Source organism: Phalaenopsis equestris, unplaced genomic scaffold (assembly GCF_001263595.1).
Source record: "Phalaenopsis equestris unplaced genomic scaffold, ASM126359v1 Scaffold001307, whole genome shotgun sequence".
Classification (NCBI taxonomy): domain Eukaryota; kingdom Viridiplantae; phylum Streptophyta; class Magnoliopsida; order Asparagales; family Orchidaceae; genus Phalaenopsis; species Phalaenopsis equestris.
The window spans coordinates 1,077,415-1,101,444 of record NW_018165746.1 but is presented as its reverse complement, the minus strand read 5'-3'; the positions used below and the strand labels follow the sequence as shown (position 1 = coordinate 1,101,444).

At 38.5% G+C, this 24,030-nt stretch overlaps 2 protein-coding genes across 3 annotated transcripts in view; both read left to right on the top strand.

The window, feature by feature from the left end:
* Window positions 1-24,030, top strand: part of LOC110033858 (nicotinamide/nicotinic acid mononucleotide adenylyltransferase) — an 86,247-nt gene that overhangs the window by 18,663 nt on the left and 43,554 nt on the right. For both annotated transcript variants that reach the window (XR_002294994.1, XM_020737988.1), the window contains exon 4: window positions 6,965-7,038. Coding sequence is in view for 1 of the 2 variants with exons in the window: in XM_020737988.1 (XP_020593647.1) it covers window positions 6,965-7,038 (74 nt within the window). In the remaining variant the exon portion in view is untranslated. The remainder of the gene's footprint in view (window positions 1-6,964; window positions 7,039-24,030) is intronic.
* LOC110033912 (RNA demethylase ALKBH5-like) lies at window positions 18,101-22,763 on the top strand. The gene is made up of 3 exons (XM_020738075.1): window positions 18,101-18,837; window positions 22,234-22,580; window positions 22,699-22,763. The coding sequence occupies exons 1-3, from the start codon at window positions 18,101-18,103 to the stop codon at window positions 22,761-22,763; spliced, it is 1,149 nt and encodes a 382-aa protein (XP_020593734.1).

Sequence of the window (24,030 nt, the reverse complement as noted above, 5' to 3'; positions counted from 1 at the left end):
GTGTACCCCAATAGATCTAATCATTTGCATATAAGAGATGATCGGCCTGTTAAAGAGGGAGAACAAGTTGAAAGCTTTACAAACCCCTAATTTTCAGAAACGGGGTGCATTCGCCCCATGCGAAGCAGGAGGAGCTGATCCACCTTTTATTTAAGATTGAGAGCTCTATAGCTCTGTAGTTAGTGTCCAACATATCTCAGCCTCGCACACTGTATTGGCTCATGCGACTCAATTGGAGAAGCTTTCAGTGGTGAATCATATTGTGTCCGCTCTACAGTGTGACCTTGTGAGTTCATGAGAGTTGTCTCGATCTCTCCAAACTCATCTAGAGTATGATTTGTTGGGCCAGTTTAAGTCTGGTAGTGATTTTTTGTTTTGATTTATGGTACGACTGGCGTATGCCTTGGTCGAAATAATTTTGGACTCGTGTTTTAGCTATTTTCTCTTCCACATTAACTAGAAGATTTTCAATGAAAAGCTATTTAAATTGAGAAGACCAAGCAACTTCAGTATTTTCTTGTTATAGTACTTTACTACACAGTTGCTATTTTCCTTTACCGTACCGTGCTATAGACATTCACCTGTACTCATGCTTTTAATTATTGCTTTTCTTGCATGTTTGTATAACACCTTAGGATAGGCCGTTCGAGGTATGGTTTTTTTTTCTCTCTCCTTTTCTCGGGATGAGGCTTCGACGTGGTCGAGTGAAGATCAACTCCGGAAAACGATCGAGATGACACAAGAAGCAGCAGGAGGAACATCAACTGAGCTTCGATAGATTTAAATAACATACCTATAGGACGTCGAGGTCGTTTGTCTAACACGACATAAATCCTCATACACCGTCTTTTAGGACTTTCAACGACTTTATATTGTACGATATATCCTAAACTTTTTAGGATTCCGAGGTAGTCGTTTGGTACGACATAAATCCTCCTATTTTCTCGGGCTATTTGCATATGACATGCAGATATAAGTCTAGAATATCTAAATAATTTTCAGAAGCGAGACATCAAATAATTTTTTTCAAATATGTAAAATCAAACCATAAATTAGTTTGAATCTTATTTGGTATCTTCGACATATCTTCGACATCTACTTTTCACTCCTTTGGATTCCGGAAATAACTGTTCTTATTTGAACCTATCCCATTTGACTTTTCATACAAGCAATCGTGGAAACCTAAACGTTGGATTCCTGAAGACGAAACCCTGATCTTAATCAAGAGTCTTCTTAGGTTACTTTGGTTGTCTAAGATGTAATTAATTATAGGGGTTTGCGTTTATAGGGAATTAAGAACCCAGATTAATCTAAACATTGTTTAATCTGTATTAGATAGAGGAATTTGTCGGCTATAAAATTTGCAGACCAAGATACAGTCAAACTTTTAAAAGTTTAGATGGTTAAACTTACCAATAAGTGATACGTTCATCCTTCGAGATCATATATCATTTAAGGTATCGTCATCGACTATTTAAACTATTAGATATATGAGATATATCCGGTTTTATCATTTTTCAAAATAAAAAAAACTCGTTTTTACAAAATTAAAATTACATTATATATATTATGTTAAATTTAAATTTAAAATCTTATTTTAAAAATTTTCAAAAAAAAAGGCCGACAAGCAGGAGGAAAGTTTTTTCTTTTGTGTCCTTCCAGTAGCCGCAAGTTTCTTGTTTACTTAGCCAAATGGTTTTCTCTTTAGTTCTATATTGGTATCTGAATTCCTGCAGTTGTATCCATCTACCATGACCCTATTGGAATTGATCGATGGCTCGAAACAACATCATATCTTTTGGCTCTGTCAAAATTATGACAGATTCCTCCAATACTGAATCAACTTGAAAAGGTGTTCTTGATTCCACCGGAGTATCGACTCCAAACCTCACTCACATACATATTGGAGGATCAGATGCCAAAATATGAATTTCTTGACCACAACTCATAAGTTGAACGACATCACCTTCCTCTAATGGTTCCAAACGGTCTTCGGTTATCTCACGGGTATGATTTGTGAGCCTCCAAAGACCGACCCGACATGTGGAGCTTGGGAAGTAGAGAATTCGATGGTCATGTCATGGCTGATCAACGCCATGGAATTATCATTTGGTCGTTCGTACATGCTTCTCACTTCAGCTAGTGCTCTCTAGACGACTGTTTGTGATACCTACTCTGATGTAGAAAATTTCAGCCAATTTTATGAGGTATCTAAAAAGATTCGGAAAACAAAACAGGGGTCAAAGACCGTGACTTAGCACTATAATAATCTTGTTGCATTATGGATGAAATACGACTTGTACTATGACTACACTAGGGAATCTCTGACCGATTTATCCCTCTTCCAGAATATCGTAGAGAAGGATCTGACTAAGTTCTAGGTCGTATTCTTTGTCGGGATCCTCTTTCTTTAGCTGATGTTGTTTTCGTCGGGAATAAAGCAGAAGACTTTTCATTCTTGATACTTCTACTTCTTCAGTTGAGTCGTTCGTCTTGATCTCATATAGTGCTCAGCCCTCGTCCATGCCATCTCAGAACGATCACCATACTTGTGATTTCTGTCACAAACTTAACCACACTCGGGACAAGTGTTGGAAACTTCATGGTAATCCAGTATACAAACCTTTGGCTAAATTCTCTGCTACAAAGGGACTCACAGTGACAACCGAACAAGACATGACTCAACCAACTCCTACTCAGAGCATCCGAGATTTCTCTGAATCTCTAAAGAACCAGATTGAGCAATTGATCTAGCGTCTTGGATCCAATCAAGTTTCTGTGTGCTCACTAACCTCCCATGTTTGACAAGGAACTCTTCTGATGACTCTCACAGTTTATTCTTCCTTCTAGTCCATGAATTATTGATTCAGATGCAATGAATCGCATGATTGGCTACTTATAAGCTTTCTCGACTTACTACCCATCAACAACAACAACAACAAAGCCTTAATCCCACTACGTGGGGTCGGCCACATGAATCCTTTTTTTTATCCATTGCGTCCTATTTAGTGTCATATTTTCATTTAGTTCTAATAAATTAAGATCATTTTTAATACAATAAGCCCAAGTCTTCCTAGGTCTACCTCTGCCTACTCGACTTACTACCCATGCTCTGGAAAAAATATCGTCAAAATTACAGATGGATTCTGTAGCTCCATTGTTGGTAAAGAGTCGATTGTACTAACTACTGATCTAACTCTGGAGTCTATTTTACATGTTCCCTGATTGCAATATAACTTATTATTAGTAAACAAGACAACAAGTGATATAGATTGCGTTGCTAATTTCTCTTTTGATGGTTTTGTTTTTCATGATCGTTATTCGGGGAGGATGATTGTAACTGCTAAGATGGTAACCAAACTCTACTACTTCCAAGAGGACAACATGGAGAGTGAAGACATGACAGTCAAAAGTTGTGGCCTATATTGGGTCATTGATTGTCTTATTATGTTATTACATTGTTGTTTAAGTCATCCTAGTTTTCAATATTTGAAAAATTTGTGACATATGATATTTTCTAATAATTTTTTTTTATTTTCAATTGTGAGACATGTCAATTAGCAAAACATCACCGGTCTATTACCCACCTCACACTTATACACTTTACACTTCGTTCTCACTCATTCACAGTGGCATATGGGGGGCTTCTCGTACTCCCAGTCATACCAATAAATGATGTTTTTTTACCTTAATTGATGACCAAACTCGGATGACGTGGGTCTACATTTTAAAGGATAAATCAGAAGTTGATGTGCCTTCCGAAACATCTACACATTTGTCTTAACTCAATTCAAAACTTTTATTTGGTCCTTCGGATCTACAATGTCCTTGAGTTTTTCAATTCTATTTTTAGTGAATTTTGGTAAGTAAATGCATCATCGAAAATATTTCTTGCACGGACGCTCCTTAACAAAATGTGGTAGTCGAGAGAAAAAATCGTCACCTCCTTGACATTGCTCGCTCAATTACGTTTCAATCCAATATCCGAAAACACTTTTGGAATAATGTCATTTTAACTACCACTTATCTCATAAATAGAATCCTTTCCAAATTCACAAGTTCTGAAAAGCCATAGCCGTCCTAATGCCATGCTTTACTGCCAATCGGGTCATCTCCACTTTTGATAAAAAAATATGTGGATGCACTGCCTTTATTCAGAACTTTGCTCCTACTCGGAGTAAACTTCCCCCAAATCCATAAAATGTATCCTCATTGGTTACTCGACAACTCAAGTGGGGTATTGATGCCTTGATCCGACCACAAAAAAAAGTTTATGTGAGTGTTGATGTCTCCTTCTTTGAAAATGTTATATATTTCTCTAGCTCAACTTTTAGTGAGGGGGAGCTTAATTTTCCCAACAATGTCCCTTATCGTACTCCTATGGATGGTCCCCCATTGTTCCCACCACTAAGGAGTCCCTTATCCTGTTGAGTGCACCACTCTTCCTTCCACTGTCTTTGTCTACACTCGGCGCACCCGTCTCAATGCTCCAACTCAGGATCCCGCTACCTCCTTCCAGGATCTCGACTCCCCTTCGGTTGACATCCTCAATACAAACCCTCCTTCAAATGAGGAGGTGAGCTCCCCTAGTAAGGTACGCAATCAGACGTGCTCCCTCTATTCTATGACAAGATATGCGTCTTTCGATAGTTTATCGCTAACCTACAAAACTTTTGCTATTGCGCTGACAAACCATCATATTACTGCTACTATCGAGGTTGCTTTTGCTGATCTAGCCTGGAAAACATTGTAATGGAGGAGATGAATGCTCTTCAGCGGAATCATATGTGGGACGTCGTGGACCTTCCACGGGGTAAGAAAGCTGTAGGGTGCCGATCAATTTTTAGCACCAAGTTCAACTCTGACGAGTCCTTTGAACACACCAAGGCAAGATTGGTTGCCAAAGAATACTCACAGACCTATGGAGTTGACTATGAAGAGACATTTACTTCAGCAACTAAGTTAAACACTATTTGGGTCATGTTATCACTTGCACTGAATATGAATTGAGATTTATTCCAAGTGGATGTGAAGAATGCATTCTTGAATGGTGAGCTGACAGAAGAGGTGTAAATGTCTCTTACTCCGAGTTTTGATTTTACTGCCTCCAAAGGTCAAGTATGCAGGCTACGAAAGTCCCTTTATAGGCTAAAACAGTCCCCTAGGGCCTGGTTTGACAAGTTCACAAAGGTGGTCGTGGACCATGGTTTTACTCAGGCTAAATCGGATCACAACCTCTACTTCCAGCTTTCCTCCAATGGCCATATAACTATTCTTATTGTCTATGTTGACGATATTGTTCTTACAGGTAATGACTTGCTAGCATTGGAGTCCGTAAAAGACATTCTTGCTTCGTACTTTGAGATGAAGGATTTGGAATATCTCTGGTACGTCTTACACATGGAAGTGGCTTGGTCTTCACGGGGAATTTACCACTCTCAGCGCAAATATGTGATTAACCTTTTGACATAGAACAACCTTCTTCTGTGCAAACCTGTTGGTGTTTCTATAAATCTTAATAAAAAATTATCTGACATCTCCAATGCTATACATGTCAACAAAACTCATTACCAGCGCATTGTGGGAAAACTCATATACCTAGCTCATACTTACCCTGACATATATCATGTAGTTGGAATAGTGAGTCAATTCATGCATAACCCTTACGAGAACTACCTCCAAGCTTAGGTTTGTTCTTTTTCCGCCACACCTTTCGATCGATTGCTGTGTATACAGATGCTGATTGGGCCGGATCAGTTCATGTTCAACGCTCCCCTCGGGGTTTTGCTCATTTGTATGTGACAATCTTGTCAAGTGGAAAAGCAATAAAACAATATGTCGCTGTCCGATGCAGTGATTAAGTTGAATTTCGATTCATGTCCTTAGAAATTTGTGAAGCTCTTTGGTTATGTATCATGCTCCGCGAACTCCGTATGCCAACTTCTGTCCCACTGCAGCTATATGATAAGGCCGCAATCAGTATTGCTCACAACCTAGTCCAACGTGATCATACCAAACATGTGGAGATCGACTCACACTTCATTAAGGAAAGGATTGAGTCCGGGGAGATTTGCGTTCCGTACGTGCCTCCAATGGTTAACTAACGAATATCCTCAGCAAGAATCAGCCTCGCTCTTTGTTCGATGATTTTAAGTCTAAATTGAACATGACTGACATTCATAGTTCAACTTGAGGGGGAGTATTAGATTATAACGACTATTCCTATGCCGTTAGTACTTAATATTTGTTTTTATTCAAAATCTCGACCGATTATGACATGGATATTCTTATTCCTCATGATAAGTTGTTCCTGGGGCATTCTGAAGAAGCTAGTTCCTCCATAAGTATAATAAGTAAGCAACTCACTTTTTTGGTTTTGTGATTATAGGCTGTGTTAGTGTATTGCTCGAGTTAACGCCATAATGGCTATATCTATCTGTAGAATTATTTGTTGGTTTAATGGGAAAAATGTAGATACTAAACCTTAAGACTTTTACACCATCAATACAAAGTTCCTTCCGTGATTTTCTAGTAAATTTTGCAAATTGAAATGAAAGGTTTGGACAAGGCTGATCTTATGATGATGAAATTTTCAATATACGTTTCTTTTTAATTTAGGGACATACAATTCTTTTGTATTTATATATCTCACACCTAAACATTCATATTTATGCACATAGCACTCAAATCTTTAATATCACATCAAAAATAGCACCATAATCACTTTTTAAAAGTGATATACACATTTCCATGCGTAGGTTTAAAACACCAATATGCTATAAATATGAAATTTTAAGTGTGAGATGTGTAAATACAAAAAATTGCATGCTACGCATGTAAATTTCCCTTTAATTTATCATGTGATGCCATTCACAAGATTTTGCCAGCTTTTAGTTACTTTAGCCTATGTACATCTTCTCTGTATGTATTTTTCTAAAATGTGAATTCTTTGTGCAACTGTCAGGAATTGCAACTATGTTGTTCTTGTGTCTTCCGGAAGCTTCAATCCTCCAACATATATGCACATGCGCATGTTTGGTGAATTTTTTATTTGTGTTCTTCAATATTTCATTGTTCTTGAAAGTGGGACATCTAACAGTTGTGTTATGCTTTCTGATCAAAGATCCATCTATGTTTTGTATTTATCTTTTGGAATATTTACATACATGCCACTCAATTCCTATGTATTTACATATCTGACACCTAAACTTCAATTTTTAATTATAGGCCACAAAACGTATGCAAGAAAAGGTGTATTATTTTTTATTTCATATGAAAGATTTGGGTGGTATAAATGTAAAAAGTTTACTTTAGGTGTTAGGTATGTAAATACATAGGAATTGGGCGCTATGTTGTAAGTACCCCTTATATTTTTCTTTTGTTAACTTTGAAAACTCAAAATGTTGGATGTATGTTGGGATATTGAACACTAGACTCACCATTTGAGGAGCATGTATATAACGATATGAATCTTAGTTCTCTTTGCTTTAAACTGCCCCTTCTAAAATAATTTGAATTTATATCTGAACTCTCATGTAAATTTAAAGAAATTACCTTTAAAGACTGTAAATATTATTTATTAGTCATGTGAATCTCTTGTTGAAACGTACTTTTCGAACTACTAAGAAAAATCATTTTCAAAATGATTATTCTCCTTGTGAATGTTTAGGTGATTCTCTGTTATTATATGGACCATTATTCCAAGCAACCTTTTAGAATTGAACCTTGGCATGTTTCTTCAAGTGCTAATTCTTTCAGATATCTTTTTGAAAACTTCCGTGTGAAATCCTGTGCTTGATCACTTCGAAAAGCTTATAATGTGCTAAGCTTGGTATAATTGCATTGAGGTTTGAAACGATACTATGGGTTCATTTAATTTGGAAATACTCGTCAGCATGAATATTATCTGTTACACTGAATCTCGAATGTCCACTTAGAATAGAATCTATGCATGCTTTTTCAAGCTCGATAGGATACTTTTAGTGATGAAACCCATCTGTTCTTCACCCCATGTTTCATAACCACAACTATAACACACCTATATGTTCTCCCTTCAAGTTTTCTACTTGCCCAATGATTGATGACAAGCGACGACTTGCATCTCAGTCCTGAAGCACCATAATGAGTATATCATGATAGACCTTAAGAAATGGGAGGGGTTTGATTGCAAAAGAGAACTTTTTTTCTTCTCCTTGATTCATATTATTAAAATGCTGGTGATTTATAAGTAGTCGATACAGGCAAAATTCTTTGAATTACTTGCAACACGCTCTTCTTAGCTATGTTATGCTTTTATTATTTTTCAAGCATTTGCATCCCCATTCTCAATAATAATCTTGTCCGGAGAACACTAATTTATTCTCCTTCTCAATCGTGTGACAAGGAAAGCCGAGTTTGAATCTCAACCAAGGGTGCGTTTAACACTTTGCTTTAAAATAAACATTTGCGCCTCATCTGGATGCTTGAAGTTTGAAAACATATCTTAAAAGATTTTGAAATTTGTTTCTTTTTTATTTTGCTTGATGCAATCAGAAATCTTGAATTAAAGCTACAAACCCTTTCAAAATTCGCAAAATATAATGACTTTGTTTTTACAAAAAGAAATAAATATTTTTAAAAATATCTTCTCTATTTACACGAAATCAATTAAGCCCTTTGTGGAGTTTATAAACATAATATTTAAACATGCTACATTATTCACCAATCATTCAAAAATTCAATCAAACTTTCTGTTAATGCTCAAATGCTCTTAACTGTAGAAGAAAATTGGAATTTTGTTATCAATGCCCTTGAGTGTTGAGATTTTAATATATCAAGTAGTAATTAATGATTATCAAATGAGAAATTACTTGTTCGAAGGCGAAGATCAGCCAACCACTTTACTCAATAGTTTAAATAAATTCACCTTTTTGGGAAACCTATTTTTTTTTTTCCATTTTCTTAAAAAATGAAAGGTGGCCTAAATAATTATTTAGCCATGAGATGAGGATAAAGTGGGGTCAGATTGCATGTAAACACTGTTCGTGGCATGATAAGTTCAATGTGATGGGATTTGGCTGTTTAAGTTATTTGAGTTTGAGTTGGGAGTGTTTCTGTTTGGTTCCGTTGAGGTGTTGATCAAGGTTGGTTGGTGAGGAAGTTGTGGTTTTAGGAGGTTGTTTGGTGAGTTGTCAGAGTTTTGTCTTGAGATTGTCTTGTGCATAAGGGGCTGTTTGGTTTGTTGAAAAAAGGAATGCAACAGAAAAGAAAAGCAGTGTAATTGAAATATTCTGTATTTGAGATACTTTGGAGTTATTTGGCTTGATGTAAAATTAATGTAGTAGTTTACAATTTCGCTCTTGGTTTGAACAAAAATGAAGTTTATATAAAAAAAGTTCTGCAACGACAACATTCCATTTTGTATCCTACTAAATGCCAAAATTCTAAAAATCCTTGCATTCTGTTTACTTTATACTACAAGTTCATCCAATCAAATAACTCCTAAACCGTCAAAGACTTAGGTTAGTGAATGGCTTAGAATTTGAATTTGAAAGGAATTTGTTGGTGAAGGCGTTTGAAAGGGATGAGGACTAGATAGACCATAGGGATTTTAGTGTGATTTTTGTGATGGCATGAACATGGAAAGTGCTTGTGTTTTTTTTTTAAAGGGGAAAGTGCTTGTTAAAGCTGGGGTTGAGTCCTAAATGTCAGAGATGTGATCAACAAATATACTAATACGTCTCTTTTGCCTCAGCTTATGCTGCCACAATTCTAGTCGCAACCTCATATTTGAGGCCGTCATACTCACCATTAGACCTTTTGTAAACAACATTATGGCTAGTAAAATCCGATTATATAGAATGGCCACAGATACATATTACGGAATTATTGAGTTACAAAGATCTAGAAAATGAAACTTCTTTTCTACCATCTTGCTACTAGTCTAGTCAAGCTTGAAGCTAAAAAGTTTTTACAACTAGATATCGCTTGCTTGAGATCATCCATTATTTGGCTGCAATTTGAATTCGTACATGTAAATAGACACTACATCTAACCACACAATCTGAACTATATTTGCAATCAATTTTCAGTTAATTATGACTCAAAGTAAACACTCAATTAACATGATTTTTAAACAATTCAACATTCAACCTTATATACAATCAACATTTATTTAACTCAGTCTTTATATATAGATAAATGTGGACATATGAGAAGAACCAGTCCTTTTCATATTTACCTCTCTAACGTGGGCCGACTACTACCTCCAATTCTTAGAGGATTTGATTCTGATATCTTAGGAAACCTTTAATGGGTTTATTTCCTTCCTATTTTAAATTTTTGTATTTTTTATTCAAAATTATGTCCTTTTCTAATTTATATGAGATATGTCAGATATGTTTGTAAATATAAATAAGGAGAGATTATGTCAGATATGTTTGTAAATAAGGAGAGATTAGTTTCCCTATATATATGTGCCCTATTTGTGAATAATAAATGAAGTATTTTTACTCCACAAGTAAATTTTACATGGTATCGGAGCCTTAGAACCCTACCCTAGTTGGATCTCCTTCCAGAGCCGCCGAAATTCCTTCCCAGCCTTCGAAAGCCGTTGGAATTCCTTACCTCTTCCAACGCCGGACCCCAGTTCTGCCAGAACCAGAATTTCTCCTTGATGCCAGAGCCGAAACCCCCCTTCCAGCGCTGGATCCCTCCTACAGACCCGCAGCTCTTCTGCCGTAGAAATTTCCTCCATCTCTTCTGCTGCAGGCCCACATCTCTTCCACCAAAATCTGCACTTCCTCCAATACCCGAAATCTCTTGTTCCATGCAGAAGAATTAAGTTGTAGGAATTTCCTCCAGCAGTGGAAATCTGGTTTTCCATGTAACAGAACTCTTCCTGTTGTACACCATAAACAGAGCAGAATTCTTCCCAAACACCGAAACTCTTCCTGCAAACATTCCTCGGCTGATTTTCTTCCGACAGGCTCTTCTCTAGAAGTCTTCTTCTTTTTAATAACGAAATTCTCCCTGCAGGAACGGCTCTGTTCAAATTCTGCCGCCTTGATCTTCTTAGCAACAACAACAACGGAAGTAAGCGGAAGCATCCCTAAATATTCTTAGGGATGATGACAAAATATAGGATTAAAACATCGTTCTACTCTGGAGGTGAATTCCGAGTTAGAGACTATGGATTTTTTCAGACGACTTATGAAATCTCTAACTTGATGACAAATCATAAACTAAATGACCATAACTATCTTTTATGGTCCCAATCCGTATTTATATATATTTTTGGTAAATGAAAATAGGAACATCACATGAGAGAGAGCACTGTTTCAGAGATCACTGACCCCAACTACCGCAAATGGAAAAATCAAGACCAGGTGGTTATGTTTTGATTAGTTAACTCAATGACTACTCAAGTGGTAGAGAATTTTCTGCTATACAAAACTGTTAAAGAAATTTGAGAGGCTGCAAGAAAAACATATTCCAGCACCGAGACCACTATAGAGTTGTTTGAGATTGAAAACAAGTTTCATGAATTCATACGAGGAGAGCTTAGCGTCACCCAATACTTCAACACTCTGTCAAAGTATTGGCTCCAATTCGATATGTTTGAGGCATTTGTGGAAATGTACTTAAGATGCTGTGACATTAAATCTATCATCGAGAAGAAGAGGACCATCAAATTTCTAGTCGGGCTAACTAAGGAATTAGATGAGGTGAGAGGGAGGATCATGGGAATCAAGCCTCTTCCATCTCCCTATGAAGCCTTTTGTTGAAATCAAGAGAGAAGAGAGCAGGAAGAAGCTGATGTTGATTGGAAATGAGAGTTTGCCAAACACTGAAAGTTCAGCTCTGTACACTTATAATCATTCCCATGACTCAAAGGTTAAGAAGAACAGTCCCACTAGTGATTATTGTAACGAGATTGGGTAGTAAAGACCAATGTTGGAAATTTCATGGAAAACTTGCTGACTGGAAATTTGCGCAGGGAAGAAAGGATCAAGCGAAGTAGGCAAATTCTACTACTATATCTGAAGGATCGAAGGAACCATTCATCAAGAAATAACTTGAAGTACTAAAGAAACTCCTCAGAGGTAATTCAAAGCAACACCCCAACCTTGTGACACACCAAGATTATATATTATTTTTCATCTTATTAGTAATAAGAGATTTACAACTTGGATCATAGATTTAATAGCCTCTAATCATATGACTGGAGACATCAATACCCTAGTCAACTTCAAGAGGCTTCTACATCTAAATGGGTAAGATTTGCAGTGGATCATACTCAAACATTGTTGGGAAAGGAGGAAAGGAGGTGTGAAACTCTTTCAAGTTTTTACTCTTTCATTTGTCTTATATGTTTTACTATTGTACTGCAATTTAATTTCAATCAGTAAGTTTACTCATATATAAGGTGTATAACTTAATTTCTTGCTAATTTTTATGAATTTTATGTAATGGAGCTTTCGAACGTGATTGACAGTGCTGAAATGCTCAAATCGTCGTATTTGCTCAAAAAAATCTCTCTAAACACATTGCTGATCCTATCTTTATATGTCCTTGAAATTTTAGAGTCGGTTGAGTCTATATTTGTCGAAAAGTAGGTCATGTTATGATATTGTCGTGTGGGCCATTCTAATTTTAATTATATAGCTAAATGGTATCCATATTATTCTCAATAAAAAAACTTAGTTTTTATCAATGTTAGACTTGTTAATTTCCCAAACATTAGAAATAATTATCTCATGACTCAATATAAATTCTCACATTTTTTTTTTTCCTTAACTTAAGTGAGGCTAGATGATTTGGCTGATTTAATGATAATGATATTAGAACTACTTGAGTATTCCTAATAAAGGAAAAATATGAAATAACTAAAATCTTTCAAATTTTCAATGACATGCTTCAAATTCAATTTCAATGCAATATTTAGAACTCAAAATTGATAATACAAATGAATATTTCAACTCCATCATTGGGTTCTATCATTCAAAAATGGAATCATCCATGTTAGTTCATGTATTGATTCCCCACAATAAAATGGAATAATAGAGATAAAAAATAGAAATTTACTTGAGGTATCTCACTCAATTATGATTTCTCATCAAGTTTCAACACATTTTATGGGGAAAACAATTTTTTATTGCAACATAAATTATCAATCAAATGCCTAGCATAATGCTTAATTTCAAGACGTCATTTCATGTTTTGATGGTTATCTATCCACATCACAACTTTCTCTTCTATCCACACATCACATCCTTCTCTTATACCATACAACTTAACATCTTTGGGTATGTATCATTTATCCACATTCATTCCCCAACTCGCACCAAACTTGACCCTAAATCTATCAAGTGTATTTTTTTTTGGGTGTATTTTTCCAACAAAAAGATGTATAAGTGTCGCTCTCTTATTGTCAGAAAATACTATAACTCCATGAATGTCACAATTTTTGAAAATTAATCATACTATCCCAAATTGGATGTTCAAGGGAGAGTGCAAATGAACATCAATTTTTTAATGACGCATACACAACATACCCACCTACTCTTTCCCTTCCACCTAACTCTCTTACTATTGTTGAGGATATCCAACTAAACCAACCTGAAGTCCACAACAAAGGATTTCGTGTGTACACTAGGAGGAAGAAAAACCTTAAGCAGGTGAAAGATAACATGCAAAGATAAAATTGTTTCAACCAATTGAGTCCACATTTACTTGAAATTTTCGGTGTGGTGGTGTCTAGTACTCATGAGTTATCTCTTTACTCCTTTGGTTTTACTGATAAATAAAGTTGTATGGATACTCAATTTAAGAGTGTGTAGCTTATAAAAAACTATCCGCAGTCTATAGATGATTTATATATAATTTTGATAATGTGCTGATTTTTTAAATCCATTCATGAAGACGAGGGAAAAATCCCTGGAAAAAACTTGAATTATGGAGGTCTACAGTTGAGTAGAATTAAAACTGAATACATGGAATGTAATTTTAGTAGTCTTAGCTTTAGTGACATACGTGTAACTTTGGGTGATCAAATTATTACAAGGGGTGAACGATTTAGATATCTTGGGTTTCTTGTTCAAAGCGATGGTGATATTGATGGGGATGTTAATAGTAAAATTCAAGTTAGTTTGTTGAAGTGGAGGAATGTTTCGGGCCTTTTGGTGTGATAGAGAAGTGCCGCTTAGACTGAAAGAAAAATTTTATAAGATGGTGGTGAGATTTGCAATGCTCTATGGCGTTGAATGTTGGCCTTTAAAAGAGAAGCATAATACTGAGTTAAGTTTTATCGAGATGAGAATGATTTGGTGGATGAGTGGCTTTCCACTTAGAGACAAATTGCAAAATGAATATATCTGTGATAGGGTTGGTGTAGCTCGAGTGAAGGACAAAATTAGAGAGAGTCGACTTAGATGATTTGGTCACATTAAACGTCAACCATCTGATGATTCGATTAGGAGAATAGATGTTTTAGATTCGACTTATGTTAAGGAAGGCAGAGGTAGACCTAGGAAAACTTGGGCTTATTGTATAAAAAATGATCTTAATTTATTAGAACTAAATGAAATAGGACACTAAATAGGACACAATGAAGAAAAAAAATTCATGTAGCCGACCTCACCTAGGGGGATTAAGGCTTTGTTTTCATCGTCGTTGTTATTGTATTCATGAAGTTAATCAAATCCCGAATAGAGAAAAATCAACGGAAGAAGAGATTCGAATGCTAAAGCATAATGAGACAGAATCTTACTAAACTTCCTCAAGACAAGAAACCAGTTGGATAGAAACATGTGTTCAACTTAAAATAGAAAGCTGATGGGATTGTTGAGAGATTCAAAGCTAGACTTGTTGCTAAAAGTTTCACACAAGAATATGGAATCGACTATCAAGAGAATTTTGTAACAATTGCCAAACTAAATACTATCAGAGCTTTTCTTTCAGTGGAAGTTAACAAGAAATGGGAATTGCATCAACTTGAAATAAAAAAATGTCTTCACGAATGAAGATCCAAGGAAGAGTGTACATACATGAAGACTTGAGAATGTTACAACTTAAATTCCAACGGAAGTGAGGTATCCTTCTATTGAGAAACATTGTTTGACATTAATCTTCGCCGTCCAAAAACTCAGATACTACATGCTTTCTCATAAGATCACCCTTATTTCAAGATTTAATCCACTACAATACTTGATGACTCTGCCGACACTGTCTGGAAAGTTGGCAAGATTGTCAATGATATTGTTGCAGTTCGACATAACCTTTATGCCCCTTCGAGCCGTTAAATGACAAGTCTTAGCAGATTTTCTCGCAGCGCACCCACTACCGGCCGAATCTCCTCTCAACGACGACCTGCCAGACGAACAGATAATGAGCCTGGAAATCCCCAATATTCGACGCTGAGAGCTGTACTTTGACAGAGCTTCATCAGCAAGGAAAGATAAAGGAATGCAAACAATAGTGCCCGACAAAGCAGGAATTGGGCTAATATTCATCACACCGGATCGGGGAATGTTAAGATTTTCCTACCATTTAACGGAGCCATGTAGAAACAACGAAGCAGAATACGAAGCACTATTAACAGGGCTGCAGTTAGCAATATCAATGAACATAACAGACATCGACATCTACGACGATTCACAACTCATAATTCAACAAGTAGCCGGACGGTACAAGATCCTAAAGCCCAAATTGGAACAGTACCACCGCAACACGATGAAATTACTAGAAAAGATTCCCAATGTGACATTGTATAGAATTCCTCGGGGAGAGAACGCTTTGGCCAAGCTCGCTAAGGAATTTACATGTACACAAGAGGACTCCATCGACATAACAGTTCAAGGACTCCAAGTCTTATCCCAAATTGACATGGATACTCTCCATAGACAAGATAAGGAAGAAGCATTGATAGCAGTGACTGAGTCTACAGAGGATTGGCGCCAACCGTTTATAGAATATTTGCGAACAAGGCAACTACTGGATGATAAATCAGCAGCACATCAGATACAGAAGAGGGCCTTGTCATATGCCATGGTGGACAATGTCTTATACCAGAGATCATTCGATCAAATGTGGTTACGATGTTTGAGCTAGACAGAAGCACATGACATTGTCAAAGAAACACATGCAGGACTTTGTGGAGCTCACCAGTCGGGCCCGAAAATGAAAATGAAAATCAAGAGATTGGGTTACTACTGGCCAGCAATGGAAACCGCTAAAAATTTCACCAATGCCAAGTGCACGGAGTGGTCTTGCATCAACCTCCGAACGTGCTACATCTTACAATTGCATCGTGACCATTCGAGTGTTGGGGCACAGATATAGTGGGTCCAATAGACCATCCGTCTTCAAAAGGCCACAAATTCATACTTGTAGCAACAAATTATTTCTCGAAATGGGCAGAGGCGGTACCGTTAAGAGAAGTCAAAGCACATCATGTCCTTCAATTTTTTAAAGATCAGATTGTGTACCGTTTTGGCATCCCACACAGAATCATTTCAGACAACGGTTTGGCTTTCAAAAGCACCAAAATTAACAGTTTCGTTAAACGACACGACATTGATTGGAGAGGCTTTTAACAAAACACTTGTGCAAATCTTGAAAAAGACACTTGACGACAACAAGAGACGATGGCATGAACAGTTACTAGAAGCCTTGTTGGCATATATAACAACATTCAGAACTCCTACATAGTCCACACCATATGCCCTCATGTACGGAACCGAAGCGGTGCTTCCTCTGGAAGTACAACTCCCGTCCCTCAGGATAGCGGTGGCAAACAAGATACCAACAGAAGAGAACGCTAAACTCCAACTTGAAGAGCTTGAAAGTCTCGAAGGAAAAAGACTATTAGCGCAACAAAATTTGGAGTTATACCAAGCGAAGAAGATACAGGTCCACGATAAACTGGTCCGCTCAAGAACGTTTAAAGTCGGTGATCTGGTCCTTGTACTCAGACGACCTTTTCTTGCACACCGCAAGATAGGAGGTAAATTTGAACCGACTTGAGAGGGACCGTTCGTGGTTGAGAAGGGTTACTCCGGAGGGTCATATCAATTGGTAGATTGTCAGGGCGATAGGCCTATGCCCCCGATAAACGGGAGATATTTAAAGAAATATTACGCATCTTGATGTTTTAAAGATTGAATCTTGTTCTTAGAAACACAGATGTGATAGTTGTCTATGACTGGGTCCAATAATAAATTTTTTTTTATTTCACAACTTAAAAAATGGAAATTGGCATAATGACTTTTCACAAAATCTTGAATTTGAGTTCTGAATCTTTATAATCATAATTAAACAAAAAAAAAACAATCACAACTAAGTTTTGTTCTCGTTTAAGTTGAAATTCAGCACGCTGACTTACTTGTTTTCCTGTTTTCTGCAGGAAAATGTCGGGCAAGAAGCTGATTTTCTCCTTCAAAAATGACATTAATCTCGCACTGAACGAGCAAAAAGTGGCGGAGGGAGCCATCGTTTATTTCGACTTAGACTTCGAGAAAGTTGAAATGGTATACGAGGGGCCCCTACTTGAAGTGGTAAATCAAGCAGAGGTACAAGATCAGAAGCCTGTGCTAGAGTTCCGAAGCAAGCAGGAAAACATACTCACAAAAAAGAGGAAACTTGAAGAAGTCAGCAAGGTAGCTCAAACTAATGATGGTCCAGTGCAGGAGACCACCAAAATAAGGTCCATGGTCATGACAGCAGGGGGTGAGCTCATCAGTGCCCCTCTGAGGAAGATCCCCATGACACGTTCGCAGCGGAGGAACCTCGCTCGCCGCAAGCACAGGGTACTTGCTCGTCTAGAAGAAAAACAATCAAGTGAGCCAGTTGTACAAGATCTTCTAACCATGAGAAAGAAGAGTTACTGGAGCAATCAGTCAAGGGTACCTTACCTCTCCAGGCAATAAACCAGTCAGAGTCAAAAGCTAACGAAACTCGCACACTCGCCAAATACACGCCCCTCAGGTCGCGCGCAGCACATATAGTTCAAGAAGCTCTCCCTACTACAAAAGAGAATAAAAAAGTCCAAGACATTCAGCCATACGTCCCACCACTTGGTAAGCCAAGAAAGTTGTAAATAATTTCAGAGGAAGAGTTGGAAATGTTCCAGAAGGTTCGAAAACAACGTTTTGAACATCGTGAAAAGATACAGGGAAAGTATATCAACATTCTTGAAGGACTTGAATTACATACCGGCGTGTTTTCTGAAAGTGAACAAAGGAGGATAGTTGACTATGTCTTCCATCTCAGAGATCTGGGTCGAGCAGGTCGCTTAAGGAAGAGGACTTATTCTGAGCCTCAGAAATGGATGAGAGGAAAAGGACGGATCATCATTCAGTGTGGTTGTTGTTATAACTTCGCATATGATAATGAAGGAAATCCCTCGATGATTATAAGACACGACGAGGTGGATCCGATACCACCAATTATAAAGAGGATGATCCAGAAAATGGTATTATGGCACGTATTGTCTGCCAACTGCGTGCCTAATAGCTGCATAATAAACATTTACGAAAAGGAGGACTGCATTCCGACACATATCGATCATCATGATTTTCTGAGGTCGTTCAGCACCGTCTCGTTCATCAGTGAATGCAACATTTTGTTCGGCAGTGACTTACGAACAATCGGGCCAGGAGAATTTCGAGGCTCAGCTGAAATTCCTTTACCCCTCGGGTCAGTCCTGGTACTTAAAGGGAATGGGGCAGATTTAGTTAGACACTGTATCCCGGGAGTTCCGCGAAGAAGAGTTTCAATAACCTTCAGAAAGATGGATGATAGTAAGACGTCGTTTGGATATCGACCTGATCCAGATCTAGAGGGCTTACGACCTTTGGAGTTATGACTGCCTAGAGACAGCACGCCTCTAAGCATACATGAAGGGACTCCGGTTCTAGAATGTATTTTAGAAGGGTTAATCTCTGCCTAACTCCGAAGGTGCGCAAGCAGATGCTATTGCTATGATTTGATGACTACGACATAGATTATGTTATCCTATCTTATATCACTGTACTCAGTTTCAACAAAGTTAAGATTTTTCTTCAACAACTTACAGAAGATCAATACATTTTCATAGCTGCCACTCTGTGCGATTGATTTAATCGCTGTTGAAACAAGTTTGTCCCGTTTTGAACAAAACAGAGAGACAAAAGAACGATGTGAACAAAATTAAGTTTAATAACTTAAATTCAACATTTTAAACTACAACAGAACAACATTAAATCAAATAAAATCAAAACATTTTAAATTCGAAACCACGTTCCAATCCTGACCCTGTTAGGTTGAGCCTCCTCGGCCTATCATCATTGTCATCTCTTGACCCAAAATCTTCTATCATAGAAACTCTGGGTCCTCTTATACTTTGTTCGTGGAATTTCCACAAGACTTCTAGTCTACGATAGCTTGCGAAAAGGGTCTGACGGTTTTAATCTACATAACTGCATCTTTCTTTTGTCTTCCTACTCATCTTCGGTTAGACCACATTCATTGTGAAGTTGAACAAATCTTCAGTTCCACAATTTGCACGAATTTGCACAATCTTCCTACAGTATACACATTTTCGCTACCTCTAAGGGTTGGAAATTAGTCCCAACGCCTTCCTTCCTGACGTAGTAGACTTCTTGAGTTGGAAGTTAGTCCCAGTGCTTTCCCACTCATCCTGATCATTTCGTCACCGCTTAGGTTGGATGTTAGTCCTAGTGCATTCCTTCCTAATGTGATAGGCATTTTCACTACCTCTAAGTTGGAAATTAGTCCCCGCGCATTCCTTCCTGATGTAGCAGACTTCTTGAGTTGGAAATTAGTCCCAGTTCTTTCCTACTCCTTTTGATCATTTCATCACCGCTTAGGTTGGATGTTAGTCCTAGTGCATTCCTTCCTAATGTAATAGACATTTTCGCTACCTCTAAGGGTTGAATATTAGTCTCAGCGCCTTCCTTCCTCATGTAACAGACTTTTTGATCATTTCGTCAACTTAGGTTGGAAGTTAGTCCTAGAGCATTCATTCCTAATGTGATAGGTATTTTCGCTACCTCTAAGGGTTGGAAATTAGTCCCAGCGGCTTCCTTCCTCATGTAGCAGACATTTTGATCATTTCGTCACCGCTTAGGTTGGAAGTTAGTCCTAGAGCATTCATTCCTAATGTGATAGGTATTTTCGCTACCTCTAAGGGTTGGAAATTAGTCCCAGCGGCTTCCTTCCTCATGTAGCAGACATTTTGATCATTTCGTCACCGCTTAGGTTGGAAGCTAGTCCTAGTGCATTCCTTCCTAATGTGATAGGCTTTTTCGCTACCTCTAAGGGTTGGAAATTAATCTCAGCGCCTTCCTCCCTGATGTAGCAGACATTTTTGATCATTTCGTCATCGCTTAGGTTGGATGTTAGTCCTAGTGCATTCCTTCCTAACGTGATAGGCATTTTCGCTACCTCTAAAGGTTGGAAATTAGTCCCAGTGCATTCTGTCCTGATGTAGAGACTTCTTGAGTTGGAAGTTAGTCCCAGTGCTTTCCCACTCATCCTGATCATTTCATCACCGCGTGGGTTGGATGTTAGTCCCAACGTCTTCCTCCCGATGTAGCAGACTTCTCGAGTTGGAAATTAGTCTCAGAACATTCCCTCTCAATCTAATCACTTTATCACCTATTACATTGGATTTTAGTGCTAGCACATTCCTACCTCATGTAAAGGACCAGCTACACCTGGGGTTGGATATAAGTCTCAGTGCTTTCTTCCCCAACGCAGCAAATATTTATTGATCAGCTCTCAGGTTAGATACGAGTCTCCTAGTATTTCTTATTCAACCTGATTCCTTCCTACAAATATCCTCCGCGAATACTCTGCAAATTTTCACAGCATCTTTCCCAATACATTCGCTACCGCTAGGGCCGGATGCGAGACCCCGTATTTTTCGCCTCACTATAGCAGACATTCTTTCGACACTCACTTGGGTTGGATATGAATCACTGTGTTTTCCTTCCCAATACGACAATTACTTTTGTCACTGACTCTCAGGCTGGATATGCACCCTTGTGCTTTCCTGCATGACCTGATCTCTAAATCCACTGAAATCAAAACAAACTTAATCGACATTCGGAATTTGAAAATTCAAACTCACAAACACAATCTGAAAACACACCTTCAAATCCCCAGCGAAAACTCTCATCTCTCTACTTGAAGCCTTTCTCGAGCTAAGATTTCCTGAGTCGGAACTCCAGCTTGAGTTCGATTGCTAATCCCAATTCGACATTCGGTTCGCTCTAAGTAGATCTACTTTCACGAACTCTTTGGTTTTGTTGTCGCTTCGGTCAACACCAATACGCGCGATGTGCTTGTCTCGCACACCACACCTATTGAGGGTCAATTTGTTGACCTTTGTTGACCTCATTTCTGGATGAGGTCTCTTTTTTTGTCTCTCCTTAGAGCCTAGGGTCTAGCTTTAGGCTTCCCAGGCTCGACTCTCTTAGAAGACTAGTACGGAACCCACACCATTTAGAAAATTCGAGCCACCTCGTCACTCCTTTGAGTTTCGCATGAGCGGTCCCAAATTTTCGACTTCCTGTTGAGTTGATTAAGATCGACACATGAAACTCGAGTCGAGTTCCTACATTAATAGGAGCAGCCCCTAGGGAACCCCTTTGTGACCCGAACGCTCGATAATGTCGCATTTTGCGTACTCACTACGCCACACACATTTTTGGTTTGAATTGACTCGTCCGTCGGCAAACTCGATCGGACGACCCCTGATAACGAAACAGACCGCGCCGACGCGTCCGGAACGTCGATTTTAGCTGGAAATGACACCCATATTGTTGTGGTACTACAATTGCGCGAACTGCACGAATATCGATGCACCTTTTTTTTAGCGGTGTGCGGGCTCGGGCTCCACTCATGTCCGACTCAGGTTTGATTCAGGTTGGACTCGGGCTGAACACGGGCTAGGCATCAGCTCACCTGGATTTGAAATTTAAATTTCAAAATTCAAATGGATTATTTAATTTTTTGTCTTAATTAAAATTATCGAAGTGTTAATTATTTCCAATTAATCTCTCCTGCATTTGGAAACTATTTATTTCCCCGCCAATTGATTTGAGTAACGGCTCTCGACCTCGCTCCAATTCTAAAAGGAAGGGATCACTCCTTCCTTGGTAGTGGGTTTCCTCTGCCTCTCCCGAGCTCTTCTCTCCCGTTCGCTTTCACTCAACTTTCCCATTCCTGTCGCGCTTCCACTGCAAGCAGGAAGCTCGCCCGTCTCCCACACCGAAGCCGCTCGATCCCGTCTCCCGCACTGAAGTCGCTCGATCCCGTCTCCCGCATCGAAGCCATCTCGCTCGATCCCGCCTCTCGCTCAACGCCTTCGCCTTTTCCTCCCTCTCGTGTGCGACAGAGCAGCCGCTCGATCGCTCGTCCGCTCCTACCCGCTCGACCACTCCTCCTTGAAGCACCCCTCCGCAACTCCCTCGCTGGTCTCTTTCTTCCTCGCGCTCTCGCTCGGGATTCCTCGGCTTCTCTTCCTCGTTCGACTGAGGCTGCTCGTATCCTCCTCCTCACACAGTTACAACTCCTTTCGAAGGATTTCCTGTCAGGTATGCGAAATCTATCTGCGATTTTTTATTTTTATTTTTTTTTCTTTCTATTCTTTTTTTAAACGTTTCTTGATCTTATTAAAATTTAGTAGTTTGTTTATGTGATGCAATTGTGAAGTTTTCCCGTGGGATGTTTTTCTTGGCTTTGGTGGGATTCAGATTCCTCCAGATGGATGGGATTAAGGGAAGCATACGTTTATTAGAGATGCGAATGATGTTTGCTTTCATTTACATTTATTGATCATGGATGTTCTTTATCTTTAAAATTGAATTTCATGCGAAACTTTATCTGTAAAATCGAATTCCATGCGAAACCCAGATTACTTGCTCCATTGCTTTTAAAGAAACTTCTCGATAAAAAAAAAGAAGTCTTCGACCTTCTTTATCTCCTTATTTCATTCATAGAAATCAAGATTGACGTTTTGCCATCCACTTGGAACCTTGCATAATGAAAATGCCTGTACTCGATTCTATTCAGTCTTCAACGTTATCATTAGTAATTGTTGGTGTTATCCTTAACAATTTTGACCACTTTAAACTGATCTAAGGCCTCATAGCTTGACGAAATTATTTTCAGCTATTTAAAATATATGTTAGTTGTTTTGAGGTGATTTAGAACACCTGTTTTGAGGTGATTTTGAGGATGTTTCGCTGCAGTTTTCTGTGAGTCTTTTAATGTACCGTTTCAGGATGGTTTATCATTGTTTTGGAGGATTTTGTGTTCCATTTAAGTGCTGTTTGAAGTTGCCAATCACTGTAGAGCGCTGCAGGAGTGCTGGTTGGGCTTTAAATTTGTCGTTTGGGAGCAGTTTGAGATGAAAGACTGCTGCCCATTGCTAATTAAAGGCTGTTTGGAGTGTTTGGAGGTCGTAGGAGCGCTGTAGGAGTGCTGCTTGGGCTTTAAATTTGTCGTTTGGGAGCTGTATGAGATGTAAAACTGCTGCTCTTTGGTAATTAAGAGCTATTGGAGCCTTAGGAGGGCTGTTGGAAGCTTAGAAAAGCCTTAGGAGTGCTGTTGAAAGCTTAGAAAAGCCTTGGGAGTGTTACTTGGGCTTTGAATTTGTCGTTTGGGAGCTGTATGAGATGTAAAACTGCTGCCCATTGCTAATTAAGAGCTATTGGAGCCTTAGGAGGGTTGTTGGAAGCTTAGAAAAGCCTTGGGAGTGTCGTAGGAGCGCTGTTGGAGCCTTAGGAGTGCTGTCGGAAGCTTAGAAAAGCCTTGGGAGTGCTGCTTGGGCTTTAAAGAGTTGCTTGGGCTTTAAATTTGTCGTTTGGGAGCTGTTTGAGATGAAGGACTGCCGCCCATTGCTAATTAAGGGCTATTAGGGGTGTTTGGAAGTTGTAGAGGGTCGTAGGATCGTCGTACAAGCCTGCTAGTTGCTGCCTCGAGCTGTAAGAGCTGTAGGACCGCTGTTCAATGCTTCTATTTGCTGCCCAGTTTCGTAGGAAA